At 41.9% G+C, this 21578-nt stretch overlaps 1 protein-coding gene and 1 long non-coding RNA gene across 2 annotated transcripts in view; one reads left to right on the plus strand and one right to left on the minus strand.

The window, feature by feature from the left end:
- Positions 1-13211, minus strand: part of LOC110481780 (uncharacterized) — a 109351-nt gene extending 96140 nt beyond the window's left edge. The window contains exon 1 of the long non-coding RNA XR_014952958.1: positions 11579-13211. This is a non-coding gene — a long non-coding RNA (uncharacterized LOC110481780). The remainder of the gene's footprint in view (positions 1-11578) is intronic.
- Positions 13212-13319: 108 nt separating this feature from the next.
- STMN2 (stathmin 2) overlaps positions 13320-21578 on the plus strand; it is a 38300-nt gene continuing 30041 nt past the window's right edge. Inside the window, exon 1 of the mRNA XM_021550574.3 lies at positions 13320-13433. Within this exon, the coding sequence (XP_021406249.1) occupies positions 13415-13433 (19 nt within the window). The 5' untranslated portion in view covers positions 13320-13414. The remainder of the gene's footprint in view (positions 13434-21578) is intronic.

The following is a 21578-nucleotide window of genomic DNA, read 5'->3' on the forward strand; positions in this document are numbered from 1 at the left end:
TCACACAAGATTTGTTTGGCTTTTATAAATTAGCAACTCAACCCTCACAATTTACAAGCAGAACAAATAATAAAACAAAAGGCTTGGTTGGTAGAAAAACTACCAAGGTTTTGCACAAGGCCAAAGCAGCCATGGAAAATTGATTTTCCACATCTTACTCAGTCTTGAATTGACACTGCTTTGTAAAAAATTTTTATTGAGTGAAGCCAAAACTCATTATAGCTTGGACCATTAGAAAGAGTGTGTGTTTTCACCATTATTTCTAATGTCATCAACATCACATTTTAATCTCATGTATTAAAGTGGAAAGAGCTCAAAGATGCACTTGCAGGGTAAAAGAAGGGGACTGTGCTAAATCTTTAGTAAAATGTGGGCTGTTGTAAAAGGAAAATAATTATGCATTGTTTCTCACAGGATGAACTGTGGGTAAAGTGCAGGTTCAAGGTAAAGTGAAGCAGCACATTGCTGCACAATGTACAATTACCACTGTGGAATTCATTATCATTGAACCTAAGGACAGCCAACACAAAAATGGCACTGGATGAATTTGGAGAACAGAACATTACACACAGCATTCCAGGTGCTGCCAGAGAAATCTTTTGACTAGTGATCACTGGAAGCTGGGAAACCCTAAGCAGCATGGACTATCCTTTCTTCAGAATTTGGCCTCACTGTGGGAAGCTGGTTGGACCACAGATCTCCTGGGTTGAATTGTGGTACACTTGAATTATTATTATCCCTCTGTCCATGCCCTTGGCTTACACTGTCAACATCCTGGATGATATCAGAAAATATGAGGGCTACATGGACATTTGATTTGAACTGGTATGGAAGACTTTATGCTGTGTAAATATTAAAAAAAAATGGTGTTACCTGATCCAAGATACATTAAAATCAGCAGTCTTCAGTAACTTCTCTAGTCATCGAACTGCTCTAGTTGATTTTGCCAGGATTATCATAAAGAAATTAATCTTCATCATATTCCACACAGCTGAGTAATAACTGCATAGGGCTGGGCAGCTGCATTTTACAATCGATACAGTTTCTGATACATGCAAGAACCACCAGCTGCTCACCCAGCTCTTGCTAGAGACCTGATCTCATGGAGTCACAGAACTTAAATCCCGAGTTGCCACTTGTGATCACCTAATCTGGACTACTTTTCACAGTACTGAGCTCAGTAACTCTGTGTTTGACTTAAATACATCTTCCATCATGACATCTTGTCTTAATTTGAAAATGAGAGATGGGGAACCCATCCCTTCCCTTCATCATGTATTTCAATGATTAATCACTCTTTCTGTTAAAAACGGGCACAGAATTTCTAATTTTAATTTGGCTGGTGACAGCTTCCAGCCACTGCTTCTATAGTATTTGGAATTTTCTTACAGTGAATATGCTCACACATTTTAATGAGGTCACCTCTGAGTCTTGTTTTTAATTCACTGATATACCAATTCCTTTATTTCTCATGGGATGACGTATTTCTTACAGCTCATTAATCATTTCAGTAGTTCTTTCCCTTACTCTTTTAAACCTTTGAACCATTTTAAAAATATGAATATGAACTGGATATAATATTCCATTTCTCTGCAGAGAAGTAAGACATTTCCACACTCCTATCAGGAATCTGTTTTTTAATGAGTATCCTGCCATTGACTGCAGCATACAAACTGAATTTGTTTGGATGAAATAAAGTCATATTAGAAGACTAACAGTTACTATATGAGTGAACTTTCTTATATTCAAAGGTTTAGTTGAGCATCCAAATTCCTGAATAAAGATAGGAAATTTCTTAGTGAAACTTGTTGGCTGTCAAACTGTGGCCTTTCAAAAGTCAGATTACTACCTGATCTCAGTTTCTGTAACTATAAAACTGGAACAAAATCTTGTTAACCCTGGCACCAGTGGAAAAAAAATGTTTGCTGTAATACTTCATAGCAATTCTGTTCTTCACCACTACCAAAATTTTTAACGAATTATGTCACATTACTGGGATTGTTCAAACTGAAGAAGGCTCCAGGGAAGCATTACAGCAACCTTCCAGTACCTACAAAAGAAGAGGAGAGGGACTTTTTAAACAGGCATGACATGACAGGACAAGGTGGAATGGCTTAAAACTGAAGGAAGGTAGACTTAGATTAAGTATTTGACTGCGAGGGTGCTGAGGGTGCTGAGAGAAGTAATGGATGTCCCACCCCTGGAGGTATCAAAGGCCAGGCTGGATGGAGCTCTGAGCAACCTGGTCTAGTGGAAGGTGTCCCCATCCAGAAGAGGGAGGTTGGAACTAGATCATCTTTCAGGTCCATTGCAACTCAAACCATTCTCTGATTCTATGAAAAAATAATTTTATTAAACAGTTCTTTCTTCTCCATGGGCTATTCAAAGCAACTTCTTAGCCTGTAAAATCCCTATACCTATAAGAAAAGCTTTTTTCCTATTGCTACAATGGTGAAATAGATGATTACTGAGGTAAGAAAAAGAGGGCATGGGCTGTACTGTGTTAGTGCAAACCTACTGAATTTTGCAAACTTTAGCTGACAATTCTCATTTTAGAATCGCTGCTGCCATAACAGATATTTAATAATGCCAATTTAAATGCATTACCAAATTGAAAAAAACCTTTCTAAATGTGCATTATTTACTTTAGAAATTATTCCTTTTTAGTGAGAGAGATACATTGTTTCTCAGAAGTGATGGATGCTGCATTCCTTTTGCTGTTCAGGATTCTTATCATCTTTTCAGACAATTGAATTTCTTCCATTTGTAAAATCTATTACCAGCAAAAAGACTGCAAGTAAAAACCAATGACTGGAATCAGAACAGTTTTGGCAATACAGTGAATGAGTACTTCACTGTTCCATATCAGTACCCAGGAATCCCATAAAAAAATTTAAATGGTATTTACTTAGACTTAGAAATTAGAATTCAAGCAAATACCATGACAAAGCTCACAAGGGATAAGAATTCATTTTATTCATACAGCATATTTCTGTAAAATACACTTACTTGTATCAATTTGATTCTTTGATTTTTGGAATTGCACTAAATAAATACAACTACATTAAATGTCTAAAGGCTGGTTAACCAGAGAGACTAAAGAAAGCAATAGCAGGCTTAGTAACTTCATCCAAAGAGGTACTTTTTAGACAGAATCTTCTTTAAATCAGACAGAAGCAGCATTTCTTAGTAGTCTAATGGGACTATTAAACTGATGCTAACAGATATGAAATTACTAAAAAAAAATTGTAATTTCATAAATAATTATTTGCAGAATAACTCAGAGAAGGAGTCCTTTCCAGACTTAAAAATTTATGAACTGATGACATTTTATTGATTGGAGCATTTACTGCACTTTCAATAGGGCTAATTAACAACTGCTCACAAAATTAAACACAGTGCTTAGCAGGATGACAGCCCAGCTCTTTGCAAACATCTCCACAGTCAAAGATTTTCATCCTCATGGAGGGGCCTAAGGAGGAGCTGACTGCTTGTCCTAGTGAAGCCAGAGTGTTTCTCATTAACTTCAGTTATCTTATGCTTACCTACATATGAATATAAAGCTACCTAGAAGACACACAATTTGCAAGATCTGACCCTTGATGAAACAATACTGCTAAAAATCAGATGTAAAAGAATACATGGTTTGTTTCCTCTAAAATTTAACATTAAATCATTACTATAGCACTGAATATGTGGGAAAATATTTTTTTTATTTTATTTTTCAAATAATATCAGTTTGCATTTTAGTACCTGCCAGTGCAAAGGTATAGATCCAGCAACAGGCAGTCTAGCACAGCAGAGACTAATAACCTGGAAAGCAGAGTCTGAAAGGGATCTGCAGATCCCAGTGGAGAAATGGCATGAACTCGTAAAAGCAGCTATATTGTGATAGGATAATACAGTTTTTGAACATGTTAAAAGAAATGAGTAAAAACAGAGAGGCAGTTTTTGTTTGTTTATGATGTAATTTTAGAATTATATATTTCTACTACATTGTTTTTAAAGATGCTAAAAAACAAGGACAGAAAGAGAATAAGAAGAATGACACAGCTAAGACTTAATACCTTAAAGCAAAAAATTCAGGGACCAAATCATCTTGTTTTTTCAGAAAAACAACTGAAAAGAGACTGAAAACCAAAACAGAAAATAAAATCAGAAGACGGGCTTAGAAGGCAGAGAAATTCAGCTGCTGAACTGGGAGTTTTCACCTAATGTGTTTTTCCGTGTTTGGTTATTACAACGGTTATGTACCATGGAGCCATTGACAAAGATGGACAGTTTTTTTCCCCCTTTTTTTTCTTGTTCTGTCTAAAGTTCTTACATTACTTGAATCTAACAACATTTGAGTGAACAGGAAATCAGATGTAAGTTAGGAATTTTTCAACCCTAGAAAAGATAAAAGTGAGTTACAGTTTTAACTGGCCATTGAATTAGCTCATATGAATAATAGCTCACAGTCTTTTCAAGTTCTGTGGCTTAATAAGACTCCCTTTTATTTCTTTATCTGAATATTTACTGGGAAATATTAATTTCTTCTGAACTTAGCGATTACATTCAAACTTCAGGCATGAAAAAATAAATAGCTATGCAAGCCAAAAAACATGAGTAGCATAAGCTTCTGGGAACACAGGTTTTTTTACCACCTTCTGCATGTCTGCTACAGGACAAAAACTGACAGGGCACATTGTGACATGGAATTGTACCAGACAGGTTTTCCAGGGATGCATATGAAAGTAAGAAAAGACAAAAGGGGACAGAAAGGTATGCACCAGACAGCAGAACCATCACCCATGTCACAGAGGTGGAACTCAGGCGGTACACTGGCTTTTGTAAGTTCAGAGCCAAACTAGCAAACATAGGAGAAATTTTATGTCATTCAAAAACTAAATTCCTATTGAGCGCCACACCTACATTGCCCACAAGCATGTACTAACAAAAGCCACCATGTGTGAAACAATAATCAAAACAAAAGGTCAGTAAAGGAAACTGTTCTTTATTGTCTATCGTGAGTTACTAAGCCTGTAACACCCTACCTGCATAAACTCTTCCTAAAACACCATTTTCCTTGCAAACAGTAGCATTAAAGATGTTTAGTTAATCTCTGACCAGTCACAAGCTGTTAATGCATTGCCACTATTTAACATGACATAAATTAAATATCTACCTAAGTACTATTCATTCTTAGTGTACCTAACCACACTACTCAGAGGCAGTGACTCTGTGGGACATAGTTTAGAGTAAGTTTCCATGAGAAACAGGAACTCCAAAATAAAATAAAAAAAAGATCAAGAACTCCACTACCTTCTACCTTCAGCACAAAGTGTACTCATGAACCCTACATATTTAAAATAGGAGTATTGCCATTAAAGTACCTATCAAAAAACTGAAGCTCCATACTATCCAAACAAGCAGCCCTGCCTACAGACAAAAAGAAGCACATGGGTCATCAGTGCACCTTTTAATCCCCCTCCTGGAAATCTACACTGTACAAGGGTAGTAATAACTTCCTGTATTTATGTCATGGTCTTTAACTGCTATTTCTGCATATGACCACTATGCTCTATTCACCAAACAGTTAATCAATACTTTGCTTTCACCTCATAACTCACTGCGTGGCCTGTGCTTTGTTCACTGATCATTATTCAACTGCCTTATGATGCCAGAAATATTCAGTTCTTCCAGAGCTTCTCAGTGCTGCTCATAATTTCAACATCTGAATTTTTTTTTTCATTTGCTGCAAAAATTCAAATTAATTTACAAAAATCCACAGTAACAAAGAAAAGGTACTACTGCTGTTTAAAATACAGGGCAAGGAGGCACAAAAAAAATTAAAGGCAGAGGTATTCACTGATTTTAGATCTTATTTCTAAGGCATTACAGATGTAATTTAAAGTACTTAAAAAAATTTCAAACACAGACATTGCAACATCACTTGCAGGTGTGATTGCTGAGGAAATTGGATTTAGGGCTCTAAAAGGGGTCATTAAAAATTAGATGATTAGAAACTATTACACCATTAGAGTTTCCACACAGAACTGGTTTAAGAATCTATATTAGCACTATATAGGAAAAGTATCTTTTGTGTAACAGGGCATTATTACAGTTGTGTGACCTTTCTTTCCCTTCCCATCGTTCATTATTGGCTTTCCGGTTCAAGTAATAAATGGAGCAGGAGCCACACGGGCATCACTCATCTCTCCTGCACAGCCCCAGTACATCCCCAGAGCAGGTCCATCCTGCAAAGAGACAGAAACCCTGCATAAAAACAGTATGTGATCACCCATGTATAATAAGGGGACCAAATTAGAGTTGCCAAGCAACCACCTCCCCACATTATGCTGCAAATCCCTGTTCTTCATCTCTTCAGCAAACACATGCCAGGCCTGTCTCACAACCTGACTCTCCCTTGTCTGCTTCTGTGACCCTAATTACCCGTTCTCCAAAAGGCTCCTTCACTGCAGTTTCTTTGTCCAGCCATTGCCCATTTTCTCTCATTATTCCAGTTGTTACTCTGTCTTTCTGTTCTTCATAATTATCATTTTTTTCATCCCATTTTCCTATTTCCCTGACCAGCTCTCAGTCCACTGACATTGCTTAAAAAAATAAGGGGCAAACAACACTAAAAATATCAGATTAAGATAATGAAGTCTGGCAAAGCCATAAGCACAAAGAGTTGTTAAATGAAATTTTCTGTAAACATTTTAATATACTAAAATAAAGACTAGAACTAAAAAAGTTATCTTACACTTCATTCTCAAAGTGATTTTCTGCTACTGTTTCCTTCTAAGTGTGAATTTCACACTAAGATTTCAGCTAATACCTTCAAAGTCTGTTTTATCTAACCTCAGCATATTTTTACTTTACCATCATCTGTTGTTTTGTATGCTAAATCACTAAGTCAAAATAAATTTTAGTTGCAGAAAGAATAGATTATGTGCCTGGTATCAAGAACTTTATCATTATTTGACAGCCAACAATATGACACTTATTGCCCTAAAACATATATATCTATGAATATGCCTGACTACATAGAGAAAAAATGGTCTAGAATACACTTGGAGCAGCAAAATATCTGCTGGCCTTCTCCAAGGTGTATGAGAAAAAGCCATGATGAAACAGCTGATAACCAGCCAATGGTAACAAGAAATTTAATCAATTCAAAGAAGAGCAACAGAAAGTTAAAATAGCTCAGCATTTTCTCACAGCAAGCAGTAAGTGAGACAGAGAAAAGTGAATTAGGCACTTTACAGCATGATTTTGTTGTTGACTTCACATAACATGAGGCATTTTGCTGTTCAGAAAATTACAGTCAGGAAAGCAAATCAGAGCCATATCAGGATACACCTTATTTGGATAGAGCACTAGGAGGGCACTTTCCAACCAGGCCTCCTGGTCTTGGAATGACTTGTGATTTAGGTCTGCTGATCATTGACATCTTCTGTTTTTCTAGGGAAATTTCACCATGAACCACTGAGGTGCAGCAGATGGTGTTGTTCCCCATCAGCCTAATCTAACTCCTTCTGTATCATCTATTTCTCCCATTTTTAAAAGTATAGATGGATCTGATATTCCTCCCTCCGTTAACTTCTACTTTAAAGAGGTGATTCTAGGGCTGAAAGTATAGTTGGTGTCCCACATCAAGATAAACATAGCATGCTCAGTACAAACAAAAGAAGATGCTTCTTCACACAGCAAGGAGCTGCTCTGTGGAACAGATTTCCATGAGACACTGTGGACACCACAGAAGGAAAAAGGTTGGTCAAAGGCTACTGAGTAGCAAAATTGCATTAAGCTCAGGTATTCCTGAGAGCAGTCAGTGACTAGAATGGTCCCTAGGGAAATTCTTCAAGTGCTTTTCCTACTGTCAGCCTTTCCCCAGAGTTTGCCTGCAGCCAGTGATGATAAAGAGAAGCTGCGCTACAAGGTAGGCAACTAAATGTCTAGAGATTACAGGAAGGTCTCAAAGTGCATATACTGGGAGACTAACGGGAGCTTGCTGCTGCTCCTTGGCCTGTGCTTGTGGCTGCTCTTCCTATACATTTTCCCATTTCAAAGACAAGCTCATCCCATTACAAAAACCAAAAATAAGACTTTACCTATGAAGAGTGAACTGAAGAAGAAAAATCATGGGTAAATTTTTTTTTAAAGCAAGGGAATACGGACGTGGAAGCACAAAGGCAGGAGACAGTCAAAGAATTGCAAATGTAAGGATTCACATGGAGACATCAGGCTGAGCATCTCTAAAAGCACTTCTGTGAGCACACTGAGCATGTGCAAGGATATGGGGAGGCTGCCCAGTGGTGGCTAACACAAAGGTGGGTCAAGATGAGAAAACCAAAACTGTTCCACAGGCACAGAGATTCCCCTCCAAGCTGCCCTGTCCAAGAGCTGGTTGTGAGGGGTTCATCCAAGTTGAGAATGTCACTGACTAGAAAATTCTGTTATCTGGCAAGGCCTTGGAAGGGGACAATATGCAATTTACAGACTACTGGATAGATGGTTCCTTGGTTTAGTTCCACACAAGAGTTCTCAGGGTCTCATGCACATGCTATCCTCATTCAGAATGATGTAATTGGTTTCCACCTTAATTTGCCCAGTCTTTGCCCACCAAGTCTGTGGTCTATATATTTTCAGCACAGATCTACCTGCAACCAAGTCACTCCCATCCTGTGGCCTTGCACAGCTCTAGCTCACATCTCATGGACACAGTTGTTGAGGGAGATCTTATTATGTACAATACCCATGCTAGCATTAAGCCATTGCTTACAGATTTCTACAATTTTTTTTTTTTTTAAATCCACAAATGCCATAATACCATTATTCAGCTTCCCCACAGTGATCCTGAATGCTGCTGAAAGGAGCACCACGTGCAGCCATGCGAGAATAAAAGCCTGCATGAAACCAGGCGAGCGCTAAAGCTGCCTTACTCCAACACGTGTGTGGAACAAGCAGCAACCAAATCACTAATGGTGACATTGTTTGCAGCTGGCTTATCAAGTCACTACCAAGCTTCTTTACAAGATGATTTTTAGATAGGCTATGCTCAGCAAAAAAAGCACAATTTCGGAAGCAGAGAAATGCTAATGGGAACGTAACAGTACTCTACTGCGTAATTTGTCATAGCACAAGTGTTACAAAAGGATAAGAAAGATACAATTTGAGAAGAAAATGGTCACCATGCTTCAGATACAAGTCAGTCATATATACATATCTATCTCTGCTCTTTCTTTCTCCCTGTGTTTTCAGTTCACAGCTAATCTTTTCATCTGCTTGGTATATTTATACAGTTCTACAGAAAACTTCAGAAAAAGTTACCAAAAAATCCCAAATGTTACAAAGATTATGAAAACCACACATGCATATATTTGGAGTCTTTCTTTATATTTCACATTAAAATATGCTTGCTTATCTACTTACTGAATAATAAACTATACTAACACCTTCTAATCTGTGGTTAACCTGCTGTGAAGAGTAAGGCAAAACAAATTATTTTTTCACCCATGGTAGGAAATTATTTTTGTCAAACATTCCTTCAAGAAAATCTTTATTGTACCCGTGCTTTCAAGGGCACAGAGGACTGTGTCAAGGTTATTTTTTATGAGAACAAAATTAAAATAAAATAACAAATAGTGCTCAAAAAGGGATTACCATGCATCTTGTTATTTATGCAGAGAGAAAAACATAGCATGTGAGTGTATAATCTAAAACTCTATCATTATATACATGCATTGGAAGAGTAATTAAGGTTGTATAGGCACCATTATTCTTTGAGTTTTGAAGACTTCATTGTACAGTCTGAACTATATCTTTTATCATAAGTTTCATTGAGGATGTGAAAGTAGCAGAGATGTAAATGAACTAATAATGAACTAATTACTCCCTAATTTTCTAAAATTTCATAGACACAAAGAAAAATCACTCTTGAAGGCCTAAAGAAGGAGTAGAAGTGAACAAATAGGAAAAATCTGCTCCCCTAAATGAGGTCCATTACATTTCCTAATGACAAAAGCTAAGTGTAAACAATTGTCCCAAAATTCACTAGGAAAAAAGCTGACTTTTCTGGTTATTTAAGAAAACTAAACAAGGTGGCGAAGCCACAGTCAGCCACATAGCACAGCCACAGAAAAAGATATTCATGACCTATTCCCATCTCTATGATTCACATTTCAGTGCCAGTGCAGATCATTTACTTAGCAGCAATTGTCTTCAAAGTGCTGCGCAAACCTTTTCTCTTTGCAGTACCACCTCCCCTTCTCCTTTGTCTGCAATGGGGTAAAAAGTAAAATCTTTCCTAACAAATGGATAAAAGAACAAATGGGGGAAATGAACAAAAGGTTTTCAATTATATGGTCATGGCCAGATAAATGTCAAAAAAAAAAAAAAAAAAAAAAGAAGGGTGAAAGCCACAGTTATGTCCCATTGCTGTTTAGAAGCAAGTCAGGGGTGTTTTGCCCAGTAGCACGTGGCTACACACACAGAGCACACAGGCTGTACAGCCACAGACCTGGAGGTAGCCTGGCCTGCAAATGCATTTTAATGTCAATCAAGAAAAGGCACAAACGGTGAAAGAAAGTCCTAGCCTTGCTAGGACATGCTGGATTTTAATTCATGCTCTCGTAAAATTTATGTGAAACAGAACATCAAAAAGTGGCAGCCAGTGGGACAGAAATGATGTATGAGGTGTCTGATAACTGCTCCTGTACATGCCAAGGTTTGACATGACAGTGATTGCCAAGCAATTTCTTGCATCGCTTTCTCGGCACTCCCCACCCCCGGATCTGCTTCCTGGGGGAGACCCGAACTGTCATCGTCGGCGTCCCACGTCCCCCCGGCCTGACAATCCGCGCCGGCTCCCTCGCGAAGGACCGCGGGGAGTCCCGGCCCAGCCTGGGGCACCCGGGCATCGGGCAGAGGCGGCGAAGGGAGCGGGAGGCGCCGCTGCCACTGCGGCGGCAGCCGGGAAGCGAGGTCAGGGGAGCCTTCCTTCCCACTCTGCCGGCCGCCCGTGCCGCTGCTTTAGCTCGGAGAACAGGAATATCAACTAAATAGAAGAGACAGACGCCGGGGAGGGTCCGCTGCCTACTGGGCGTGCCGGGCGGGGGATGGGGAGCCGAGCAGAGATGCTCTGCGTCAGCACAGCCCCGGTGTCACGTCCCTCCCCGGGCAGCCGAGCCCCGCCGAGCCGAGCCAAGTGAGCGCCGGTGCCGGGAAGGCATCAGGACCACGGGGAGCGGCGGGGCCGGGCGGGGCCGGCAGCGAGACCGTCACCGCTCCCGGGGCCGGGCTCGGCCGCACCGATCCCTGCTTGCCCCCTCCTCGTCCGTCCCTGCCCGGCCCGTCTCCCGCCTCCGTCCGACCCCCTCCCGGCCCCGCCGTGCCTGCCTTGCCCCATCCCGCCCCCGCCCCTCGGGCTGCCGCGGCCCCGGCAGCGCCGCCGCCTCCAGCACCGCGGAGAGCGCCCGGGCAGCCTCGGCCCGCCCGGCGGGGACCACCCCTGCCCGGGCGCCGGAGGCTCGGCGAGTCCCGCGGCGGGGCGAGGCCGTCCTTGTATGCGGAGCACTGCGCCCTTGCTCACCATTTCCTCTCGGGAATAAGCTCCTCTTACCACAGACATCCATTATATCCCCTGCTCACCAACGCCCCTACGCAGCCACGGAACCGCAGGCCCAGAAGTCACCCCAGAAAGCCACCGGGTCCCGGGGCCGCCTTCCTGCCTTCCCCGCGGGCAGGGCCTCTCAGGAGGGTGGGTCGGCCTTGCGTCCCGATAGACCAGTTCTCATCCCCTCTGCCTGCCCCTCAGCAGGGAGCCCCGGCGGCTGCCCCACCTCAGCTCACATGCTGGTGTCTGTGCATGGGGATGTTTCTCTCCCCAGACTCACTTCTAGACTTCACTATTCTCATTTAAAGAAAAAACAAGTTTAGTTTTTAGTCTCCTCATTACTGTCTCAAAAGAGAAAGCTAGCCTTATGGCCATGCTCCAGGTGATGCTTCACTCAAAGATGCTCTTCACTGACTTCAAGGAAGTTTGAGAAGCATAATTGTGAGTTACGTGTTCCAGGGAAGCACACAGAGAGTGAGAGCATCACAGTTAGTGATGGTACACAGTGTGGGCTGAGCAGCTGCGAGCAGCCCCACACAAGGAAGAACAATGGTACCAATGCCCTGCTTTTCCCACCCACCCATACACACACCATGAAACACATCTACAAGTAGCGTCCTCCAAATTGCAGGTTGAAAATTCACCTAGTGCTCTGTCTGGAAGCAGTCTGGTACCTCTGAAAGCTCTTAACAGTAAGGCTGGTGATCTCCTGGGAGAAGCAAATGAGCTCCAGCTGGACAGTGAGATGAGAAGGTAAAGGTGGAGCATCCCTCTCTTTGTGCCAAGGTCTTGGATACTGTCTCCTCTAGCCCTGCAACTGCCCAGGCCTAGGAGGTGTACAAACAGGTCCCATTGCTGCCCTGTTTCTAGCAATGCTTCAATTAACCTCTACCACATTTTTTTAGTGGCTGCCAGTTAATGTCATCTTGACAAGGATAGAGAATTCTCAAAATTAGTGTAGGGAATTCTTAGAATGTGTCCATCCCTTTTCATGTAATGACCGTATCAGATCCCATCCTGCATACTTTATCAAGGGAATCAAGCTCACATCTCCCCATGACTTTTACCATAGTGCATCAGGGAAGTAGTTGCTGACTTCTGTCCACATTTATCCTATTCTGGGATTTCCAGAGCCCTTTGAGAGTGTAAGCAGGTCCAACTGCCATTTCCCAAGGTTAAGAAAAGTTTGAGATGACCAAGGTCAGGTCTTGGTACAGTAAACAGTAAAAAAGGTACTAAAATGCAGAAACATTCAGAATAAAACTATTGTATAGGATACCTGTGCAGGAGGCAGAAATAAACTGAGCAGCTGTTTTACTGAAATGGTCTAGGAAATCCCTTACAATGGTCTCTCTTCTTGTTGTATCTTTGGGATGAAATATGTTAAAATGAATTTGTGCATGTTTTGCAGGTAGCAACAGCAGAGCCCTCAACACCAATAGGCTTTTTTCATGTAAGACATAAAACATTTGACATGGAATGTACTATTAACGCCAGACCGAGGGGGGAGAAGCATCCAAGGACTGATTTCCATTTCAAACTGCATTCTGGCACTTTGTACTCCAGCACCATTGGTGGATCAATATTTAATGCCCGGAGATTCTGGCTCTGCAGGAGTCATGTCAGGGGACCTCTCGAGCCAATCTGCTTGGGTAGAGGAGTGATAATTATTCATGGGCTCCTGCCTCTTGCTCCTTCTCTTGCACAGCCCCACTCTGCTGACTCAGTGCCTTATTCAGTCTTCTCTCCCTCTCTCCACTGCTGTAGCTGGACCCTTTGCCTTCACCGCCTCTGAGAGCTGCACATCCCAGCATGGCTAAAACAGCAATGGGTAAGAAAACGCCTCTCTTTTCATTCAGCCAGTACTACGGCCGCTGTCTCCTAGGTCTGCTACCTAAAACTGGGTGTTCTTCTCACTCTCCCAAAAGTTTAGGAAAAAAAAAAATCATGAGAACACTGAACATATTTTTAATTTCATTGATCAGAGAAAAAAGGAGAGGGTGGGTGGGACACGGGGCTGTTTTAGTATCCTAACCGGAGATCGGATTAATTATATACCGATGGGTGAGGTCGGCACAAGAGCACAGCGTAATTTTGAAACGCTTTTCATTATTTTAAAGGTGAATAGATATTTTATTTATATATATATATATATACACATATATATTATACAGATATAGATAGATATTACATATATGTATGTGTGTGTGTGTACATGTGTATATATATATAAAAAAGAAAGAAAGAAAATAAAAACAAAAACGAGCGGTAAAGTTATCCCTGCCGTCAATATGCCTCCATCCGTCCCCGCCGGCCGGAGTCAGCGCTCCCCTCTGCCTCAGAAACCGCGTGGGGCGAAGAACAGAGGAATCGGGGAGAGGCACCCCGCCGCAAGGGGCTCGGCGCGGGTCGGGGGCTGCGGGCGGGGCCGGGCCGGGCGGCGGGGCCGCGGTGCGGGGCGGGGGCGCTGCGGCGGGCGGACCCTGCCGGGCGCGCACTGCGGCCGGCCGCGCCCAGCCCAGCCCAGCCCAGCGCGGGGCTGCGGGAGGGGGCGAGAAGGAGCCGCGCTCGGCGCTGCCCCGGCGCTGCCCGCACCTGCAGTCTGCCGGGGGGGCCGGGGGGCCGGCCGAAGTAGGTCACTGCATCACGGAGAGCTGGTCTGCGCTAGCCGTGCCCGCCCTGCTGTCTCTCCCGGGGGGCGGCTGCCGGGGCTGTTGTTACCTCGCGTTTTCCAGCGGCAGGGAGAGCATCCCCTCCCCCGCAGGAGCCGCGCCCTGCCGCCGCGGCGCGCCGCCCCGCCGCCCCTGCCCACCCCGCCGGGCCCGGAGCCGCCGGGCGGGGCGCGGCTCCTCCGCCGGCCCCGGCCCCGGAGAGATCCCGGCTGCCGGGGAGCGCGTTCCCCTCGGGTCCGGCTGGTCCTGCCGGTCCCGGCAGGAGCGAAGGGCGGTAGCCCCGCACTGGCCCCTTTGTTCGAGGGAGGCTGCTGGGTAGGGTGGGCGAAAAATCTCAGCGAGGGTGTGGAAGGAGAGGGAGAAGAGTCTTGGGGTCGGGCTGCTGAAAGCGTCCAGTCCCTAACGCTCCTTAGGAATGGTTTTTGTTGGCTTGGGTTTTTTTGGGATTTTTTTTTTCCTTTCTTTTCGAAGGGGACAGAGGCTGGACCTGCATTTGACGCATTCAAATCTCAAGTTTTCACAATCATTCATCATTAATGTCATGCACACGTAAATCCCACAAAATAAGGATGAAGTGCTCCCAACACAATTAGCGTCCTCCCCAAGAAGCAAATCCTGTTCAAATTTTCATTTGTGCAGATTCTTGTTATCACTCTTCATCGCACTGCACGAAGTTACACCAAACCCTCCTGGCACCGGCTGAAACCGATGCATTACACCAAAGCATTTGTCTGAATGCTGCTGTTCTGCTCCCAAGGAACAATTGGTGTGGATTGAAAGCATTCTAACGCGGCTGTGGCACCCTTGGGAACAAGGCATGAGACAGCTGTAGATGCAAACAGGGGAGGGAAGTGAGGGCTGTGGGAGCCTGGCCAGCCCTGCAGTGCCGAGCACGCCGTCCCCTCCCCACTGCAGCAATCCGGTAATCAGTATTGATAATTTGTAGTCGGTCGGGGATTTAGCGCTGCAGAAGGCCTGCTAGGAATTCTGTCACAAGGGAAGGAAGGGCTCCTCAGCCTGGTGTTAATGATCTCTCATCCCAAAAGCACCAAGATTTCTGCGGCAAGAGTGATGCCAGGAATCATTAGGTTTACCCAGAGACAGAGGGACTATGTGGCGCCAGTTTGTCTGTTAATTCCTCGTTATCGAGCCACCTATACCAGCTATAAAAAGCCGTGCAGCCACCTAGCTCCCGTTTCCACAAATGCTAATTGCAACAACATTCAATTAGAAAATTAAAGTTATTTTATTGAAGGCATCTTCCATATTTAAACTCACAAAGCTTAAAGGAATTCCCCTCACCATTTCTATGAACCATATTCTTCCTTGTTACAGTTAGACAAAATTTGTATCTAGACAGCCTATTCGAAAAAAACACTTTGTTTCAAGAGTTACAACAAAGCAACAAAATTTATTTTCTTGTGGAAAAATAGATGCATTCTCAGTAATGCACATTTCCAGTTAGGGCTAAATGAGCTACATTTGCTCTGTACTCAAACTTTGCCCAGTAGAACACAGAAAGAACTACAGAGTGCCTGATTTTTTTCCTGTTGAGCATGAGATTTGGCAAAGTGGCAATAAAGGCTAGGTCCTGCTGCCACTGGAGCCAGCAAAACATTTCTAATCAGCTTAGCCCAGCCCACTATTATGTTTCTGGCACTGGTCCAGCAAGGCACTTAATCAGATGTCTGAGCATGTGACTAGTCCTATTGGCTTTGGATAGAACCCTTCACCTAACTGAGGTCAGGCACATGCTAAATACCTTGAACAAGCTTGTGTTTATATTCTGCCATAGAAAGCAAAATTAAGCCTAATTTTCTATGAAGCTGTGTAAAATAAAAGGTTTTCAGGGAAAGCTCCTTTTACTTACGTAGGAATTTCAACAGCTGCAAGAACTTCTGGAGATGATTACATTGAATGCCTTCAACATTCTTCTTTCTGTTTACTTTACGTAGTATATGAATGATGCATGCCACACAAGCATCTTTCTTTGAGCTTTCTTTTAATTATGTCTTTTCTTGAAAATACATGTAACATGACTGTACAGAAAAATGGGGGCTTTTAAACTTCATCCTCCCCCTGACACCATCTTCCACATGAATTATGTATTGGATAGAGGGACTCCTTCATGCTTTAAGCTTCCAAGGAAACAGGATGTGTGTTACTTTGCCCTGATTTATGACCCTAAATCAGGGTCACTACAGACAACTAGGCCACATGTCTGGTTTGATAAACTTACTTAGTGTAAGGTACATAGATGGCAGTGTGAAGGTGAAGCAGTCTGTGATGCCACTGGAACTAAAAAAAAGTGTTTGAAACCATTATTTCATTTTTTTTTTTTAATTTTGTGGAGTTTTATTTAAAGAATATTTATTGTTGATCTTCAGACAACCATCATACAAAAAATCTCAGTCCTGATTATGGTTCTGGTTTATTTTATAGGAAGTTGTTTAACAGAAATACATGGGGTATGTGTTAATAGTGTGCTACAGAAGTGTTCTCATGTCAACTCCTTTTAAGATAGCCAGGAACACTGTAAGGTGATAGATGGCTGGGATTATGAGGATACAAGAATGGAGGCAGCCCCATGCAGCATCTCTTATTTCTTTGTCAGATAAAACATATCTGAGTGAGACTGATTAAACTATTGCAGAAGTGCTTCAGAGTTGCTCTTCTACTTTGTCATTCGCATTATAAGCTCACACCTCCATTCTTAGCTTGATGGATGCAAGGCCACTGCTCAGTTTTTCTGCTAGCTGAGTACTACATTATTGTTTTATCTGGTATGTAACATACATATTAAGTCATAAATAAGTGTATGGTTGTTGAGTTTAACTGGTTCCATTATTTTAATAAGTAGCCTTTTTTTACTGCAAAGGGGTAAGAATTCTGCCTCTGATCTGCCACCAGACTTAAACAATGGCTTGATTGTCAAAAATTGCACATAAATAGTCATCTGAATATCAATGGCAATGGCAAGCTTCAAGTTCAACCACATATGGCTAAATGCCAAGATGAATTTGGACTGAACATGCTTCTTTCCATATTATTCAGTTTTTAGCTGAAGGTTTTAAACTTCCCCTTTAAAAATAAATAAATGCACGTTAGCTCTGAATTATTTCCAACTGTAACAAAATTACATATCTGTTAATAGGAAGTTACTTTAAGAGAAGAATGAACATAGGCAATAATCAGAAAGTTATTTATTGTATCATAGTGTTGGCAGAAATGTGATTTGACTGAGATACCACTGTTCCAAATTTTTTTAAGAACTAGGAGAAGAAATCACAGAATATGCTGAGTTGGAAGAGACCCATCAGGGTCACTGAGTCCAGCTCCTGGCCCTGCACAGAACCATCCCCAAGTCACACCATGTGCCTGAGAGCATTGTCCAAACATTTCTTGAACTCTTGTCAGGCTGGTGCTGTGACCACTTCCTTACGAGCCTGTTCCAGTGCCCAACAACCCTATGGCTGAAAAAATCTTTTTCTAATATAATTTTGATGTGATAAGAAAACTGAAGTGATAACATTTTGGTTAGTTTATTTGTTCTGTGAACTTTTATTACTGAGCTAGTATAAAAATGTTGGTAAGTAAAATTCACTAAAGAACTGAATTTAACACCTATTCACATTCTTTTCTTGGTTTTTAAAGATTTGATTACTCTTCCTGCTATTGAGAATTAAGACAGGAATAATTTTAAAAACAGTCCATATAGCTAAGGATTTATATTGCCTCATAGCAGTTCTTTACTTACCCTGAGGTGTACAGGCAGGAGGGATGGAATGTCATCTATTCCATTTTCTTATGGAAGATATTCCATAAAACACTGAGGAAATAAAAATAAACTTCAGCAGCTTGAACACTTCCAAAATGTTCTCTCACCTCCACCTCCATTACCATCACCTCTTTGTCCAAATATAAGCTCTTGCTAGGCTAAAAACCTCCCTGTTTAATAATGTAATCTTGTAATTCATTTGCATAGATTTTGTGAATTTGAATTTTCTTTAATTTATTATTTAAGACTGGCATTTTTTACTATTGGTATTTGTTCAGCAATAGTACATTTCTCTAGATCACATTTTGCACACCTATTTTTGACTATATATAGTGTGTAATCTAACCTTATGGTTAGATTTTTCTCATGTGACATTTACATTAATTTCTTTAGAAAAGAATTCTCTATTTTCAAATTAATAGCATTAATTTGGAAAAAAAAAAAACTCATTACAAAAGAGAGATGAGGCACTCACATCCAGCAATGTATTTAGATAGTGTTTTAGCCTTCAAAGATTATACAGCATTAACTAATTAATTCTCCTAATTGCTTGCAGTGAGAAGTCAGCATTATTTTGTAGTCTAAAACACAGGGAGCAGAAAGCTCCCATGACAGATTAGTCTGGGCAATACTTGACCCATGCAGCATTTTCATGTAGATCTAATTTAACTACCTTGTTGTTCACAGACAAAAGAGGCAAAGAGATGCTCAGCACTCTTGAAAAATAACAAACCTTAGGCGTCCTAAAGTAGGCATCCAAAAATGGTGTCACACCACATAATTGATATAGTTGGAAAATTTACTCACTAAAAGCTTTGCTGAAGCTGGTACAGCAAAAAAAGCTGAACATAAGGGACTGAGGGTGGCATCTGGCCCTGTGGCCAGTGGGCAAAGAGAGGGAGTGTAAATTTGCCTTTCAGCTTAGGGTATCAGGCTTCAAATCCTTAACCCTGACACTCTCAGGAGTTCTGCCCAAGGATGAGCAAATGGTACACCATGAAGCAGCAGTGCTTGCTTACCTCTGCAGTAACTACCTTCAAAAAACCCGCTCTCAGTTCTCCATACAAGTCACCCTTATAAACAAAAAACTATTGCCATCCTCAGGTGACCTGTAGAGAACATGCCTTCTTCAGCACTTATCCAAAAAATGGATGGTAGATGAACCAACTTTGCAAATGAGCCTTGCCTCACTGGAGCCAATGGAGCGCAGTACAGCCACTGGCCTCAGCACAACCAGCTGATCTTTAGCCTATGGGGATGCAGATACTGGCAGCTGTTTTGGAGGAATGGCTGCTATTCACAGTTATTTCTAGGCTACACACTGTTCTGTGGGTACAGTCTGAGGTGGTGTTGGTTTTCATTCGAAGGGTAGGTCCCCATGGGGGGGTCTCAGCCAGCAATTCTACCAGGGACAGGTATCTGTCCTGCAAGGTGCTGGCTACCCATGACTGCAGTGCAGACAGTACCTGCTCCTCTAGTTGCTCAGAAATTTTCAAAAATGGACCAAAAATTGCTTTGGAGACCTCAATCCACATGGACCTGCATCCTGAGTCAAAAAAAAAAAAAAAAAAAAAAAAAGGACAGATGCGTAAATGCTGGCTCCTGGGAGCTAAATACTTATCATGTCATGTGTCTGACAAATACCAGCATACCAAGTTGATCTTAAATTATTTCATTTTCTCTTCCACTTATGTTTTTATTTTTCCTGTCTTCTAATACATAATTTAACCAATGAAGTAAATTTAAGCTATTTCTGCCAGGATGTGCAGTTAAATTGGTGCACAGCATCTGCACAAAATATTAGGTTTTGCTGAATATATTCAGAAGTGTTATTTTTCTAAGTTATAGCTTCAAATCCAAGCAGTTCATAAATAAATTATTATTTATGTATTAATTCCAATGCACAAAACCTATCACTGTTGTAGCAGTTATTTTGTGAAGTTGTGATCCTTCACAGACACAACCACAAATCAGGATTGTTAGAAGTTTTTCACCAATTTTGCCCCAAGCAGTAGTTTAGTTTGGAGAGGTGACTGAGGAAAGAGTTAGTAAATGACATGTGGTGAGATACAGGCATGGCTGTACCTCCACAGCACACAGGGAGAGGTCAGCCCCTCTGGCTATTATCAAAGTCTGTCCAGAGTGAATGTACTCATAATTTGGTGACCCAGAGGAAAATGCCAGGAGGAATGGTGAGACTTCAGCTGTCCCTTGGACTCTTCACACACAGCCTTCAGAAGCCCTGACTCAGTCCCTTGCATTGAGTTGGGTGGAGAAAAAGATGTGGCAATGGATGCACTCCTACCCCTGAGCCAAACAGCCAGTGGTTGGCCTCCAGGTATGGTGCTGGGATGTGGTGGCTCTTGCCCCTGTGTGTCCTCCTTCCCCAGAGAATGCCAGAGCCACCAAGCTGTGTCTTCTTTCCACTCTCCCATGGGAGAAACATTGTGCTAGAGACAGGACAAGAGAACACACAGGAGGGAGGATGTCCCATGCCTAGGAGCTGGGGATCCCAGGAGCATCGCTGGCTTTTGCATGATATGGCAAACTAGAAACAGTTGTGGAAGCAGCAAACAGAACCTGAGTTCCTTTGTTTGACAGGATGCTTTGTCTTGAATGGAAATTTTGAGTTTGACCTCATCTCTGGCATTTCCCAGTCAAAGATGCCACTGTAGGGAGTTGCTCCAACAGGCAGGATTAAGACAACCACAGATACATTTTAAAACTGTGGCTTGCTCTTCTGTTTGTGAACAACCCTGTGCTACCTATGTGTGCCACATGCTCCCAGGAAACAGGCTACACAGATTTCTTCAGAGGACTGGCTGTGAGCTGGAGGAACACACAATTCCCAATGTTAGTGGCTTAAACATTTCAAGTCTGACCTATCCTTGTTTGTCCAAAGTTTAGCACCCTACAATGCACACCAATTTAAAGAGCACAAATTGTGTTTTCTTTTATTCTCATGACCTCTCCTCATCTGTGGAGGAGTTTCTAGGATCCAGATTTTTGATTTAGAAGCCTGAGTTTTTTTAAGCATCATTTTAGGCACCTAGTTCCTTTATTGGATTTGTAGGTTAATCATTTTATGACCTGATTTTCTCCTCTTTAAGATGGGGATAATTGGGTACTTACCTCAGAGCTGGGATGTGAGGTTATGTTCCATACTGTGTAAAAATGTGTAACCATGCTCTGATGCTGTAGAAGTGCCAAAATCCATACTGATCAGATTAAGAAGCAGAGCAACTTACCTGCTAAAGCTGTATTAGCATTCTCTGTTATTGAGGTACTTATTTAAAATCCTTAGGGAATTTCTTAGGTAAAGAAAAAATAATGATGTGTGTATTTTATGCTACTGAAGCACAGAGTTCCAGAAATTTAGAATTTACCCTAAACTAAGATACACTCTACCTGAAAGTAGATTAAGTATCTTTTAATGCTTAAAGTTTTTACATTTAAGTATATTCACTAACTTCTAAGTAGCTATAACTTTTGATCTTGATGATATTTTTCATGCTTTCAAAATTGC

Source organism: Lonchura striata, chromosome 2, assembly GCF_050655825.1.
Source record: "Lonchura striata isolate lonStrDom1 chromosome 2, ASM5065582v1, whole genome shotgun sequence".
In the NCBI taxonomy this organism is placed as follows: Eukaryota; Metazoa; Chordata; class Aves; order Passeriformes; family Estrildidae; genus Lonchura; species Lonchura striata.